Here is a 16178-nt window from a genome sequence, read left to right as displayed (position 1 = left end):
GATAATTGAAAACCACAAATGTGAGTCACATAGACCCCAGGGTTAAGTTCTGCCTCTTAGCAGCTGTGTGATTTCAGGGAGGTTGCTTACATCTCTGAGGCTGAGTATCCAGTTTTTTCATCTCTAATGGAGGGACAGTGGTCCTCACCTCCTGGGGTGACAAGAGGGGTTACAGGTAAGTGATCCAGGTGCAGCCCCCAGCAGGGGGCTAGATACAAAATACATGTGTTTTTTTAGCGGTATATTTTCCTCATTGGTTTTTATTTAAGGATAGATGGTACACAATATTATATTAGTTTCAGGTGTACAATATAGTTAATTGACATTTTTATACCTTACAATGTGATCACTCTGCTAATTCTAGTAGTCATTTGTCACTGTCCAATAAATGTTTATGGACAATATTATTGACAATAAATGCTTCTCCCTGCTTATTCCTTCAGAAGTCCCCATTGTAAATGGTTTGTTACCCTTTCCACCACGACCACCCCTCTTTTGCTTATGAGTGAGCTGTGCTAGCTTGTACACTAATGCATTAAAATACTACTTAATTCAGGACAGCTCCCTGCTAGGAATGAATGAAGAGTCTGTTCAGGCCCAGGCTGGAATTGACCTTGTCAGTTTAAGCTTATGGGAGAGAGAGGGGGTGGCCAAGGCAGGAAGGAGAGCAATAGCTCGGTCTGGTTCCACTGCACCCAAAGCTGCTTTTGTGAGCTGTGTGACAATGGTTTTGTGTCATAGTAAGTAGTGTACAACTGACAAAATGGGGCATGGCAGGAGGGCTATCGTATTTATATAAAAATAAAAAAAAAAAAAAAAACTTTTTTTTTTTTTTTTGTATGTGGACACTTTTGCGGGGAGCAGAAGGTTTCCTGAATGTAAATATCCCACTTAGTGATTGTATAATAAGCCATTGGCTTCCACGTATGTCAGATGTCATCCTTGCAACTTCCTGATTATGTGAACTTCGCATTTCCCCATTTAAGCTTTGGAGCTAAGCATCGAGTTTGTCACTACTTTTACGTAAGTCTCCCATGGTTACTGCTGCTAAGGTAAGAGTGAGCCTGGAATCTCCTCCGCAAAACTCTCTAAAATTTTAAATTCCCTGAGTGTGTAAGAGAGAGGAGAGTATAGGGAGAATTGAAGGTTAGAATTAAAATTTAGCTTAATGTAAAGAGTTTTGCTGTGTATCTCACAGATACCATCCCATCAAGCTTCTTAAGCGGGGAGAGAGGCGCTCAGTGTCTCCCATGGGCTCTTCTGTGTCCTTCTCTGCCTTTCCCATGGGCCTGTGACCCCAGCCTCTGCCCTTCTGGAGATGTTCCTCCTTCCACCTTGGAAGGGTGTTGGATGGAGGGAGAGGACACCGGACGTGCAGGGCGCAGCATAGTCACCCACTTGTGAACGGTTATGGTGTCAGGCAAATGATTACACCTACAGGCCTTAGTTTTCTTATCTGTAAATTGGGAAGAAGACCCAATTTACCCAGACTTTTTGGGATTAAGTTAAATCCTCAATTTCTCAGGATCTGCAGTACAGAATCATATCGTGAGACACACCCATGGTCCAATGGCTGTGGGAAATGCTATATACGTTATATTAGTCCGGTCAAGTCTTGGGGAGGGGGGTTCTGTAATACAGGAACCCCATTTAGTTCTGTTAACTTGTGCTGGCTAATGCTGAACCAGCAAGGACAAAACGCCTGAGTTCCTTCGCCATCTCCTCGTTGTTATCATGCGAGAATACCTTCTCCTTTCATTTCCTGACGTGGCGTCCAGGGAGAGGGCGCTGGCCGTGGTGCACGCGGGAAACCACGTCCACTCCAGACCAGATCAAGTCCTGCAGACACTCCAGGCCCAGAGCATTCTGGGTTCCGGTAGTGACTCTAAAACCATCTTTAAAGACACATGTTTCCTCCAGCTGACCCCTTATGAATAATAATGAAAAACATTCTGCCTGCAAGCAGGGTGCGAGTGAAAGAAATGAGGTGAATAAAGCATTTTCAGTTAGAAAGCAACAGAAGTAGTTAGATTCCCTTTCAATGCATAGAAAGGCTGAAAGTATGGTTTTCCCATCAATGGGTTAGAGATATGAAATGGTCTTTTTCCCATGGTGAAAACAGTAACAAAGAGAAGAAAATGCCTTGCTAGATGAATAGAGATGGAAAGCAATCACCAAGCAAAGGATTGATTACAGTGTCCTTAGCAAATAAATGAATGACTGAGTAAATATCAGACCATGTGAGAGAAAATAATGGATGTAGATATTGTTTGTAAAAGAATGGAGATAATTCCTTTTTTAAATCACATGAATTAGAAAAATTGATAAATATTGCATTTGTTTTTATATTCATGTCATCAGTTTAATTTGTCATTAATTAAATGGCCAAATTTGGGAATGCCTATTTTGAGAAAATGCTCTAAAAATAACCGTGTAACATCAGATTAGAGACACATTATATGGCTTGAAGGTAATAGGAAGAAAAGAGAAAATTATGAAATTAGAAAGTGACCTATAATAGTCACTTTACTGGTAAATGTGCTATAACCTTCATTATCACTCAGGACTTCATTTGATGTGTAATTTCACCGACTGGCTAATTTATCAAATTAAATTAAGTACGATTGAGGAACTACTTGGTTAGGGAAAAAAGTATGGCTCCATGTTGCTTTCTACCAACTGAAAACCAAACCAATTATCACAGACAAGGAAAAATAAGCTAAAATATTTTATTGGAGGAGGAAAAGTTAAAAGATATTTTTCCCCCAACTGGCCTGGCAAAAGGTAGTTGACAGAAACACTTGGATGCCCAGCTTGCTCTGTACGTAGGATAGAGAAGGGGTTGCCTGCCTCCATTTACCCCCTAATATCTGAGTGTCAATTCTGTGCCCAGTTCAGATCAGTATTTTATGGCGTTGAGGTTGCCCCCCCTCCTCCGGGCCCTGTGCTTCCGGGTCACCTCCCCCTCACCTCCTGCAGATGAGAAGGAGTTTGTCAGGTGGTCTCCTGCTCTCTGCAGGTACGCAGAAAGCGTCCCCACTGGCAGCCCCCAGCATTGCACTCAAAGCATCTCCAATTCTGTGTTCCTACATGGTACTGGCAATACTAGAGGGTAGGAGCTTTCCTCACCTCCTGTCCCCGCCGTGGGCTAAAATGTGACCTGAGGGACGGGGAACTTGTGGACCTAGTGTGTTTGTGAAGCAGGGGCGGCAGAGGGTGTTGAGAACTAAAATATGAGCTTGCCTGGGAATCTGCAAGGCTGCAGGACCCCAGCAAGAGGTGGGGTGCGGAGTTCTCAGCCGGCAGGGGAGTCTGATGGGATGGTTCTCCCTGGGCCCAGGGTTTCCCGCCAGCCAAGGAAGGAAGGCTGTGGGGAGAGAAGCTTCTAGCTCAGATACTGGTGCTTTTGTGCTGCCCACTGGCTTGGGCATTTGGAATTCTTTTTTTAATCTTTGAAATGGGAAGGAAAGCAATGCTCTGTGTGTCTTTCGAAGCGACTCATAAAACAGGGAATTTTACAAAGAAACCCTTCCGCCTGCCTCACCTGCACTCTCTGTCTGCTCCCTTTCCCTTGCTGGCACCTGCTTGCTCTCACCCCGTTTACAATCTCATGGTTCCTGGTGGCAGCAGGTGCCATCTGAACAGCCCACTTTATTTCTCTGCTTTATCCATCTGTGTGTTCAAATGGGTCCTTTCTCTTCTAATTATACCTTTAAATCCCACCTGGCCCCACTGTGGAACTAAAAACGTGCCCCCTTCTATTCGAAATTCCACACACACACATTTCCTGGGAAGCACTTAATTCTACAAAAGTGTCTCTGTGTATTATTTGGACAAAAGACGTCAACCGTACCGAAGCTGTTCTGTTCTCTATTAATCACTTACTTGTCCCAGAGATAGCGCCACTCATATAGGGACTAATATGGGTCTAAGCATATAGACAGCTGTTAAAAATGGTACAATGAGCACTACGTTTTGGAATACTACCCAACTCTATGTTTTAGACTTGGAGGGAGAGTGTGGATACTACTGAAAAAATCAAACTTTAACAAAACCCTTACAGAAAACGAATGTGACATATACAGTATCTCTCTCTCTCTCTCTCTCTCACTTTCTCTCTTTGCCTCTCCCTATTTAGTTAAGCATGAGATGCAGTAATACACCTTTGTTCCCCACATGAACTTTTCCCTCCATTAGGTCGGGTCAGTAATACTTAAAATATAGAAATCCTGTTCATTAAAATATCTTCATTAAAATAGAGATTTCGTCCCTTAGAAAAAAAGAATTCAAAACTTTTTAGGGCCTAGTTTTCAAAAGCATCGTGCTGTAGCTGATTTATTTTGGTGGTGGTTTTTAGGGATGTGAAAAATATCACCACTGCCACACCAAGAACTATAAAGGATACATTATTGCAAATGTTCTAAAAAATCAGAACAAAACTAATTTATTATAGTTCTGTCTTCATTATACACCACACGTTGGTGAGTTAAACACAACAAAATTATTGTCTTTTCTTTTAAAAGTGTCTACTAAAGATAAAAAGAATAAGGTAACAATTAACATGTAGTTTGTTACATTAAAAAATCTGATATACATATCTCTAGTGCCTGTTAGCTTGTTCTAAGCCTCTTTATCTATTACAAAAAAAGAAAAGTCATTGTTCAAAGGCAAACATTCAATTCAGTTGATACAACATTACAGTACAGTTAACTAACATCATTCAAGGAAGGTAACAAGTCTAGCCTCTGCTTCTTGAGTGAAAAGTCTGTAGACCAGATTGCTACAGAAAGTTCAGTGCTGCTTCAGACTGTATTGTTAGCGTTTCAGAGGATGTGGGACTTTCTACTGATGGCTTCAGAAGGGGTGATGCTACTGGTAAAAGCACAGGGGAACCCCACCTGTCATTCCTCATTTTATTGAGCATCGGAGTTAGAACAGCATTATTGAGTTTAGCACAACTAAAACAAAATAATAATAATAATAATATCATCATCATCATCATTATCATAATCATAATAATGATAAGAATAAAAACCAAACACAAACTGGAAGCCCGGAGACGCTGCCAGCCGTGTCAAATTCTTGCGATACGCTATACTAAAAAAATTTGAAATATCCACCCGTCCTCTCCACTCTGCCACGAACTAGCAAAGTCAAAAATACAAAAGTCTTCAACTTGTTACTTTTGCAGAATAAAGCAAAAATGTCTTTGTGCTCCTTACTACCAGAAGCAAAACGCCCACCGCGTCACCACATGTAATAGCTTCTGGAGGTGTCGACCTGGGTCGGCTTGGTGTCTGCAGAACCGTCCTTGTCTTTCTCGTTGTCGCCTTCCCAGAGGTTAATGAGCGGGGGGTACAGCTCATTTAGTGGGATGGAGGAGGTCTTTTGCATATACTTTTTTAATGAATGGTGGTAGTTTTTTCTCTTAAACCTCTTGGCAATATACACCGCAATGGACGCAAGGCTAATGACCGCAAACACGGAGCCCATGACCGCAGCAAGGGCCGTGCTGGTTTCTTGGTCAGAAATGTCCAGCGCGAAGGCAGCGTTTTTGGTTGTGACGTTCACACACGACCTTTGAGTCTGCTGATGGATGTTGGACACCGTGAGACACACTTCGTAGTCTGTGGCAGGCTGCAGGTGTGTGAGGTTGTACTCGTGGACGTCCACGGGGACCCTGGCGGTGTATGTTATGTGGGGGTTGTCAATCTTCATGGTGGCAGACGACCATTTTAAGTTTGACGTCATGACGTTGGAGTTCACTTTCCAGGACACTAAGATGGAGTGAGATTCCGTCTGCTTGACGTATATTTTCAGCACCTGGGTACCATCCAGAAGGGTCCCGTTCACCTTAATTGTCACCACGCGCGTGTCCGCCCCTTCGACATTCTGGGCGACACAGGTGTACCTTCCTGAATCTTCGATTTGTATGTTGTCTATTTCCAAGGTGCCTTCACTGCTTAGCTTGTATTTGTCTGAAAGCGTCTCCACCGTGACCTTGTTTCCCAGGGGCGTCACCCAGTAAATGTCCGGTTCCGGCTCGGCCATGGCCCGGCAGTCCAGCAGGACCGCTGCGCCGACCTCCGCGTTCAGGTGGCTTGGGAACGTGTCGTGGGCGATCATGGGCAGGCACTGCTCGCCGGGGTCCCGGCCCAGCGCCTCCCTCACCTGCTGCCCGCGGTACTCGGGCGGCGTGGCGCACAGCATGCACAGCGGCTCCATGAAGCGGATGCTGGTCTTGTTGGAGCTGATCCAGTGCGTGACGCAGTCGCAGCGCAGCGGGTTGCTGTGGATGCTGATCTCCCGCAGGTTGGGCAGGGACTCGACCGTCTTCTGGTACACGGCGTTCAGCGCGTTGTTGTTGAGCATCAGGCTTTCCAGCGCAGGGACGCTCCGGAACGCCAGGCGGTGGATGTACGCCAGCTTGGGGTTGTTGGTGGCCTCCAGCTTCGTGAGCTCCGGCAGGTTGTCCAGGGCGTAGCGGTCCACGGACACCAGCTCCCCCATGTTGTTCATCCCCAGTTCTTTCAGGCGGAGCATGTTTCTGAAGTCCCCTTCCTGGATTTTGTGGATAGGGTTTTTGTTGAGGTCTAAGAATTTCAAATTTGGAACTTTCTGCAGGGCGAGTTGCGGGACCTTGACCAGCTTGTTATCGTAAAAAGACAGGCTTTCCAGGCTATCCAAGCCCACCAGGGCGTTCCCGGGAATGTCCGTGAGGTACATGCCCGCCAGCACCAGGCTCCGCAAGTTGGAGAGAGGCCTGAAGTTCATGTCCAGGATGCCGATCACGGGGTTCTCCCCGATCATGAGTATCTCCAGGTTGGGCGTCGAGTCGAACCAGCGGCTGTCGATCACTTTCAATCTGTTGGAGTTGAGGTGGAGCCTCAGGAGGTTTTTTAGGCCTGAGAACGCGTTTGCAGAGATCGTGCTGATCTGATTATGGTTGATGTAGAGCTCTTGGAGGTTGCTGAGGTCTTGCAGACAGAAGTCCGTCATCTCTGTAATCTGATTCTCCTCCAGGTGCAGCGTCGTGAGCTGGCTCAGGTTGGCCAGTCCCACCTCCCTGATGCTCGTGAAGTTGTTCTGGGAGAAGTCGAGCTCCGTCAGGTTGTAGAGCTGCTGAAGCTCGTCCTCGGTCTTGGCGATGTTATTGCTCTGTAGGAGAAGCACTTGCGTGTCGCTGGACAGGTTGCCGGGGATCCGCGTGAGGCGCAGGTCGTTGCAGTCGACGGTGGTGGCTTCCCTGTACGTGGACTGCGGGGTAAACCAGGGCCTGATTTCACACACACACAGCTGGGGGCACTCGCTGCTCTGCAGGGAGGACCCAGTCCATGACGTCATCAGCAAGCCCAGCACCAGTCGGCAAGCTGCTGACGACACAAAGCTCATCTCGGCCATGCTGGCCTGGACCCCGACACTCACGCGTTGGAACACAAGGGGCTGGGCACTGTGGCGCTACGTGGGACAGCGCGCAGAGGAGGTAAACATTCACGCCTGTGAGTCTCGGCGGGCACGTGGAGGATTCCAGAGTCTGAAGGGATGGTTTTCTGGAGTTTTCAAAAGGGAGGGAGCACTTAGGGGTCTGTCAGCTGCGCCCCTCGATTCCAGGCATGCCCCCGGGGCTGGGGCACCAGTCACTTCGGCCAAGTCACAGTCTGGAGATGTGCCTGCAAATGAGATTAGGACAGACGTCATGTTTGTTCCTGAGGCCTCCTACATCACAGCCTTTCTTCGTCTACTAAAAAGGCACAATCACTTGCAAAGCTACTAACAGAATGTTCAAAATAACGAAACAAGCTTTTCAGTTGCAGGACAGTACCTGCATCCCACTTCCTACACTACACTGGCTACCGATTTTACAATTAAATCGGGACTTCTTGTATTACTGGGTGAAATCACACAGACACACACGCGCGCACACACACACACACACACACACACACACAATAGGAACACTAAAAAACCCACAGATGTCATTTCTTAAAAACAAAAGTGACTTTAGAAATTACATGTATTTATAGCTCCAAAAAAAAATCAAGTGTCAAAAGCAAAATACAAAAGACAGTGTATTAAAGACTTAAAGTTCATTTTTAATTATTTGCATTTTAATTAATATTTCATTTGTTCTCTGCAATACTTTCTTTTCTAAATGGTACATTCTATAGACATATTCAGCTAGTGCTTTTCTAGTTCAATTATTCTTATGCAAAAAATTAATTTACCACAGGTACAAAAGGAAAATATCACTTCTTCTTATATTCTAATAGCCACATCTGATTTTGATTGAATAAAATAGTAAAAGGATGCCATTGCACCACACCACTGGTCTCCATTAAGACACTAACATACTTACACATGTCCATACATACCACATGCATAATTTCACCCATCTCATGGGAGTGTCACTGACCACTTAGGAGCTATAGACCACGGATATTGGATGTGTTACTGGACCTGTTGTGACCTCTCTCTGCCGCTTCAACTATAAAATAGGATTGTTCATAAAAGAACCTCTCGTAGGATTATTGAGAGAATTAAAGGAACCTATGTTAAGCTCTTAGCGTAGTGCCTGACAGATATGAAATGCTCATAAAAGTTAATTATGTTTATCTTTATTATCTTATTATGGTTTTAGCTGAATAGTGGTTGTTGGAGGGGCAAGTAAAAGAAGGAGAGGTGGAGAGGTCTGATGTTATTTTGCCATCGTCTGTTGGTTTTAATAAGATCTTCTGAGGTCAAATGGTATTGCTCTTCTGTTTGTAAAGATGACATTAGTACTTAATGTTTCTAGTTTCCTGGATTCCAGTCCTAAAAAAAGCCACATGGATTCATTGTCTGCCTGGTTTTCTCAAGATTAGGCGAGTCACTTGGTAAGGTATTAAACTACAGTTATACGTTTTCTTACATTTGTGTTTCCATAATGAACTTCAGCTTTGAGTACTGACGGGACTTCCGTGACTAGTGCTTTCCCCTCATAAGATGACTGTCAGGATCCAATCAATAGGGCAATGAGGTGCTTAAAGCCTGGTGTTCCACACATGCAATATGTGTAGAGAGAAGGAAAAGTCCTACATGTCATGGTTGTTTTAGAAAATCTGCAAACCAAGTTGCTGGTCTGACATGATAGAATTAAACAATGACCAAGAAGTGTAATCAGACAGAGAGCCAGTCCTAAGAAGTCCATACTTGTCATATGTTAGTAGAGAGAAGGAAAAGTCCTACATGTCATGGTTGTTTTAGAAAATCTGCAAACCGAGTTGCTGGTCTGACACGATAGAATTAAACGAACAAACAACAACAAAAACATGGAGTCCAGATCGGGCAGTTTGGAGGTAGGAGCAGGAAGGGGCCGTGTTGCGTGGTGCTGGCTCCGCGCTGGCTCTGTGGGGAGGGAACACACTGGCATCCCCTCCCCCATGCTGCTCACGTCACCATACATTACACGTGTGCAAAACTTGGCTCTGTTATAAAACCACCTGCTTCTGACTGTTATCAGGACACTCTGTAAGTGAAAACATACTCAGAGAATAGCACATTCTGAATATTATTACCTCCGCAAATTTATTCCACTCTTTTAGTGTCCAGTGAAAGTAATCCTAAACCAGGTACAATGACCACAATAAATGTTCAGATAAGAAAATTTCTGCCACATGTTATTCCTTATTCTTAATTCAAAATAAGAAACAAACAAAAAATCTACTTTTTATAACTCTGAGATGGAGTTTCAATTAATTCTTATGTTTTAATTGAATTTAAGGACACACAGTAAAATATGTGTTAAAGCTGTGTGAGGCTCCCAAAACAATCTGGTGCCATTGAAAAATATCTTTTATGGGACAACACTTTGAATACTGTCATGAGGAATGTCTCCATTTTAGTTTAAATTACAGGATTTGAGGTAATTGTGTTGCAATACTCAAATTTCTCTTTGACATATACACATACCTCTTTAAACAAGCAAGCAAGCAGACAAACTACAGAAGCTCAGAATATCAGCTGTCATATCAAACAGAGAGGGAAGACATTTTTCTCTCCCAAACCTGCATTTGGCTCCTTTGGAGCACAGAATGAAATTTCCTGAACACAAAAGGAGGTGTTTAAGGTGTTTCTATTTGTATACAATTCTGAATTCTCTTTGGCATATTTCCCCAGCCTAAGTTTTGAATACGACATTATACATAGAACAAAGCTTCAAAGAGTTCTTAAAACATTTTATACACTTAAAACATAAGGCATGTTGCAGGAGCTATTCACTAACGATGTTTAAAAGAAATCCATTATCACAAGAGAAGAAAACTACAGACCAATATCCTGATGCAGAATATACATTTGACAAAACGTAACACCCTTTCATTATAAAAACAACCAACGAACTAGGAATAAAAGGAAACTGCCTCAACATCATAAAAGCCATATGTGAAAGGGCCACAGTTAAAACCATATTCATTGGTGAAAGAGTGTAAGCTTTTCCTCTAAGACCAGGAACAGTGTGAGGGTGCCCACTTCTATTCAATTTGGTACTGGAAGTGCTAGCCAGAGCAATCAGACAAGGAAAATAAATAAATGACATCCAAATTGGAAAGGAAGAAGTGAAATTATCCATTTGCAGATGATATGATCTCATATATGGAAAACCCTAAAGATGCCACAAAAAAACCTTCAAACTATTAAGATAAATAAATGATTTCAGCAAAGTTGGAGGATACAAAATAAACACATAAAATCAGTTGTGTTTCTGTGCCCTGACAATGACAAATCCAAAAAGGAAAATAAAAAAGTAATCCAATTACAGTAGCACCAAAAAGAATAAAATACTTAGGAATAAACAACCAAGGAGACAAAAGACTTATACACTGAAAACTATAAAACATTCCTAGAAGAAATAAAACATACAACCAAATGGAAAGACATCCCATGTTCATGGATTAGAGGACTTAAAATTGTTGAAATGTCCACACTACCCAAAGTGATCTATGATTCAGTGCAATCCCTATCAAAATCCCAATGGCAATTTTTGCAGAAATAGAGGAAAAAAATCTTAAAATTCACATGGAATCTCAAGGGACCCCAAATAGCCAAAGCCAACTTGAAAAAACAACAAAGTTCCAGGCCTCACATTTCAAAACGTACAACAGAGAACAGTAACCAAGACGGGGTGGTGCTGACGTAAAGACAGACAGACAGACCAATGGAAGAGAAAGCCCGGAAATAAACGCTTCTGTGTATCATCAGATGATCTGTGACAAAAGTGTTAAGCCTACGCGATGAGGAAAGGATATTTTTTCAATAAATGGTGTTGGATATTCACATGCAAAAGAAGGAAGTTAGACCCTTACCCTACACCATATGTAAAAATTAACTCAAAATGGATTAAATGTCTAAATGTAAGACCTCAAACTAGAAGACTCTTAGAAGAAAACATAGGGGAGAAGCTTCAGAACACTGAACCTGGTAGTCATTTCTTGGATAAAATGACAAAAGCAAAGAAGTCAGGCAACAAAAGCAAATACAGACAAATGGGATTAAATCAAATTTAAAAACTTCTGCCCATCAAAGAAAACACTCTATGAGTGAAAAAACAATCTTCAGAATGGGAGAAAAAATTTGCAAGTCATACATGGGTTAATGTCCAGAATGCATGAGGAACTCCTACAGCTCTAAAACAACATGACTCCCCCCAAAAAAATAATCTGATTAAAAATTAGGCAAGGGATTTGAATAGATAATTCTCTAAAGAAGAGATATAAATGGCCAATAAGCATATGAAAAGATGCTCAACATCACTACTCATAAGAGAAACACAAATCAAAACCACAATGAGATATCACCTCACACCTATGAGAATGGCCACCATCAAAAGAACAGACAATAAGTGCTGGAGAGGATATAGAGAAATTGGAACTCTTGTCACTGTTGATGGGAATGTAAAATGGAGCACCCAGTATGCAAAACACCATGGAGGTTCCTCAAAAAATTAAAACAGAATTACTGTATGAGCCACCAATCCCACTTCTGGGTATCTACCCAAAAGAAGTCACAGCAGGACCTCAAAGAAATATCTGCACCCCGTGTTCACTGCAGCATTATTTGTAACAGCTGAGAGATGGAAACAGCCCATATGGCCATTAGTGGATAAATGGAAAAAGAAAATATGGCATATACCTAAAATGGGATATTATACAGCCTTAAAAAAGAAATCCTGTTACACCAATGATATGGACAAACCTCGAGTACATTCTACAGATGAAACCAGCAGTCAAGGACTTTATACAAAAGGGCAAGTGCTCTGTGGTTCCACTCATAGGAAGTAGCTGACGTAGTGAAAATCATAGAAACAGTAGAATGGCGGCTGCCAAGGGCTGCAGGAAAGGAAGGGGGGAATTACTGTTTAATGGGTATAGTGTCAGTTTTGCAATATGCCCAGGTCTGAGATCTGTTACGCAAAATGTGAATATATTGAACACTGCTGAACCGTACAGTTAAAAATGGAAGGTGGTAAATATAATGTGTTTTTTTCATCATAGAAAAAGGAAATCATAATTCAGGCCAACTTTTGTCACAAACATACAAATTAATTATCTTAAATTCGGCAACAAATAAAAAATGGCTGGCATAGAGTTTTTAAAAAATGAAATTGCTTTTATCTAGGCCGGACTGCATTAAGTCGATCAAATGTGAGAAAAAAATGTCCTGCTAATTGTCAGCATGATGTGCCACAAACAAGTCTGGCAGTTTAAAGAAACAATCACTTAAATAACAAACCGTGGCTTTACAGCCCCAGAATTGGCAAGGGACACATTTCAGAGGCTGACAATTATATAGTTACGTTTGAGGCTTCTTTTTCCAACAAGATATATTTGGGACACTCTGCTCTGAACATAAAATTCCAAAGGAAATGGACCACATGGTCATTCCCCAACAGTGAACTTGGCACTGACCCCCCGTTCCCCACGTATCAGGTCAGATGGGATGTTAGTTTAACAAAATCACAATACTTGGTAGGACTTCAGGCTTGGATCAGGCTAGGATCCTCATGCATTAAGTTCTTATGGAGTTGGGAGAAAGAAGCAGTTAAAATAACACGACGGTTATGTAAATTCTCGTTCAACTAAAAACCGGGAAGCTCTCAGCTTGTAGAAAGAATTTTGCCTTGTGGGACCAAGTGATCTGATTTCAGATTCTGACTTCTTCACTTACTAGTACAAACTACGTCAATTCTGTGTGTTTCGTTTTCCAAAGCTGAAACGAAGACTAATTATACATACTTCATGTATGAAATTGATGAAAACTTAATAAAATAATCTCTGTGAAGGTATTCAGCCCAGAACCTGGGAAGGCGCCCAGCAGAGTGAGCGCTCCAACACTTATTTATAAATGTCTCTGGAACCTCACCAAGTTAGCCATTAAATTTCACTCCACCCCACAGGCCATGGCGAGGTGAATAAGCAAATCTCTTTAAGACCCTTGGCCATGGCAGGTGTTTGGGAAAAGCCATCATTTTTATTGTGTACCATTTCCATTATATTTTCAAGCAGTAGTATTGGAATTAACAGTGTGAGAAACTCATAGACCAAATATCTCACCGTCGCTAAGTTAAAACCCTGTGCAGGCAAGCAAATTATGAAATACAAACCTCCATCCTGGAAATCAACATCATCTCAGAGACATTGTGGTCACAGCAATGAAGAACTAAAATGTTGATCTCCCAAATATGAAGGAAAAAATACCTTCTTAGGACATGTGCTTTTGTATACTTTCTTTGGCAGTCAAATCCATACCAGGTACATAAAGTTTAGAAAAATCATTCTGTTAGCTCTGTTGGTCCCCAAATAGATCCAGGGCTAATGCAGCATTCAAATTTGCTTCTTTTCTTGTGGGGATGGCTTGAATAATGGGGAAATGGGTTTTTCTGTTTGAAAAAGATTTTCTTCTAGTTAGAAAATGCATTGTCTCAACAGGAATTCTCCCTCTAGACTCTCACAGGTGGGGGCGGGGGATGAGGGCAAGGGGGGAGGCACAGCAAGGTGAAGCCAGACTCTGCTCTGTGGTCTGATCTCTGCCTGTGCCTGAAGGTCAAGCTGACGTCTGCTGCAGGTCCAAGTGGCTGACTGTTAGACTCCAAAGTCTGTAAGCTTTTGGAAACTGCTGTTTAGCACAGATCTGAGTATGGATGCTGGAGGAAGATCCAGTTTTCAGACTCAGTTCTGTGACCTTGAGCAAGTCATCAAAGCTTTCTGTCTGAGGCTCAGTTTCCTTTCTGTTTAGAAAAGGGAAATCATAAAACCTATTTTGCAAGGGTGGTGAGAATTCGAATGAGAAATGTAAAGTTTTGGCAGAGGGCCTGGCACGTAGCAAATGCCCAATAAATGTCAGTTACTGTTATTGACAGGTTTGAAGTCTCATATTGGATGCGAGCATTGAGAGTGGGCCTTGAGGATAACAGGAAGGGGGAGTTGGAATCAGCAGAGGGTGTCTTCTGTAGTCTGAGGCCTGCGCGGAGGCCTTCTAACAATGGAGGCGGCTCGTGCAGGCAGAGCCAGGGAGAGAGATGACAGCAAATTCTTTATGCAGGGCATGTTTTATTTCCTTTAGGGAGGGAAAGAAGGTCTTGCCAATGCATTCGGAACTCTGAGTCCACATGGACTAGTTTTGAAGACATTAGTTTCTTGGACTTTTACCTGGCCCCTGACTCTTAGATTTCCTTCTCCAGGCACTTTCCAAAATGATGTGCTATGTTCACACGTTATCCACAGTGAAACACCCGGCAGAGGGTGGGTGATCCCAGGTGGAGGGTGGGTGTGGAAGGAAGCGCTGCAATCGCATTAAGGGAACAATAAAGCGATCCCCTTGCGGGGACATCGTGGAGCTTGCTGAGGCTCTTTGGCACCGGGAACTGTCCCTGAAGCCCCCACGCATCACGAGCAGCGTAGCAGCATGGCTGAGGCATGGCCGAGCGGGCCCGGCCACAGAATGAGGACACCGGGGAGGGAGTCTTCATTTTGGCTTCACTACGAACGTCATCGTTGGCCTTGAGCAAGGCCAGTAACTTTGTGTCCTGTGTTAGTTCTGCTAGAGGAAGTAGGTCGGGAGGAAAGACAGTCACAGCACCTCAGGCCGCAAGGAACCTCAGGAAGTCATGTTATCGACACATTCTCCTGGTGTCGTGAAAACCTGTTCTTCTACCCATTTTCAGACAGGCAGGCCTTCTCCCCCCCTTCTTCTTACCTCCTCTTCCTCTCTCCCTCCATCCTTCCCTTCCTGTTTTCCTTTTTTGTTATTAAAATGTTATGGAGGCATAGAGTTTGTGCCAAGGATCTCAAACTCCAATGCCTTCAAAGGCGAGGCCGGTGAAATCAGTTGAGTCCAGCGCAGGCATGTAAGAAGCTGGAGTATGCATGCAGTCCAGAAGCCACCCAAACATGCTTTAACCGCGCAGGCCAAACCAAACGCGTCTGCTTTCTAAGGCCTTGTATGGCTTGTGGCCAGTTTGCTACGTCTGAATTACAGAAGCATAGTAGTAATAATATCACCTGTAATGCTTAGCTAATGGGAGTATTTGGTAACGAGAAGATTAGATAGAAATTTTAAAAATTATTACTGGCAAATAGCGCATATGTGAAAACTTATAATTAGAAACTTGGTGTATTACAGTGTGAATCTTTTCTCTGAAAGCTTCTTTACTGCTTTTAACAAGAGCATTACATTTACAAAAATTCATTTTATGCTCCTTTCTCTTGGAAGACCTACTTGTAAAGGCAGGCAGAACCTTCGAGATGACCCAGTTGATTGGCAGGGGAACAAAATGAAACTCAAAGACCTTGAGCCCCAGTCAGCATTTCCTGATCTGACCACCTGAAATTTCTGGGTTGGTTTTCCTGGTTCCCAGAGAAAACTTTGATTGTCTTTCCCTAATTTTATTTTATTTTCTTGTATTTATTATTATTATTATTGACAAAGTCTCAACAATTCTCTGGGATGCTCGGGTGGTATAAACACACTCGTGTACACCGAGGGGATGACACAAGTGACCTTTTCGTTGCCCCCCATTTTCCTTTCTCTTTTGGGCCAGGGCACATCCATCACACGGCAGGCTCACTTTCCACCAGCCTCTCTGGGAGACGCCCAGAGGCACAGCTGGTCTCCACGCTGAGCATAAAAGCTGGGGTCACAATTCA

At 43.1% G+C, this 16178-nt stretch overlaps 1 protein-coding gene across 1 annotated transcript in view; it reads right to left on the bottom strand.

Annotated features, from left to right (window-relative positions):
* Window positions 1-2715: 2715 nt before the first annotated feature.
* Window positions 2716-16178, bottom strand: part of LRRN1 (leucine rich repeat neuronal 1) — a 37053-nt gene continuing 23590 nt past the window's right edge. The window contains exon 2 of the mRNA XM_019749137.2: window positions 2716-7670. Coding sequence (XP_019604696.2) covers window positions 5248-7401 — 2154 coding nt within the window. The 5' untranslated portion in view covers window positions 7402-7670 and the 3' untranslated portion in view covers window positions 2716-5247. The remainder of the gene's footprint in view (window positions 7671-16178) is intronic.

Source organism: Rhinolophus sinicus, linkage group LG10 (genome assembly GCF_036562045.2).
Source record: "Rhinolophus sinicus isolate RSC01 linkage group LG10, ASM3656204v1, whole genome shotgun sequence".
Lineage (NCBI taxonomy): Eukaryota > Metazoa > Chordata > Mammalia > Chiroptera > Rhinolophidae > Rhinolophus > Rhinolophus sinicus.
Note: the sequence above shows the minus strand (reverse complement) of the source record. Positions and strands in the feature narration are given on the sequence as shown.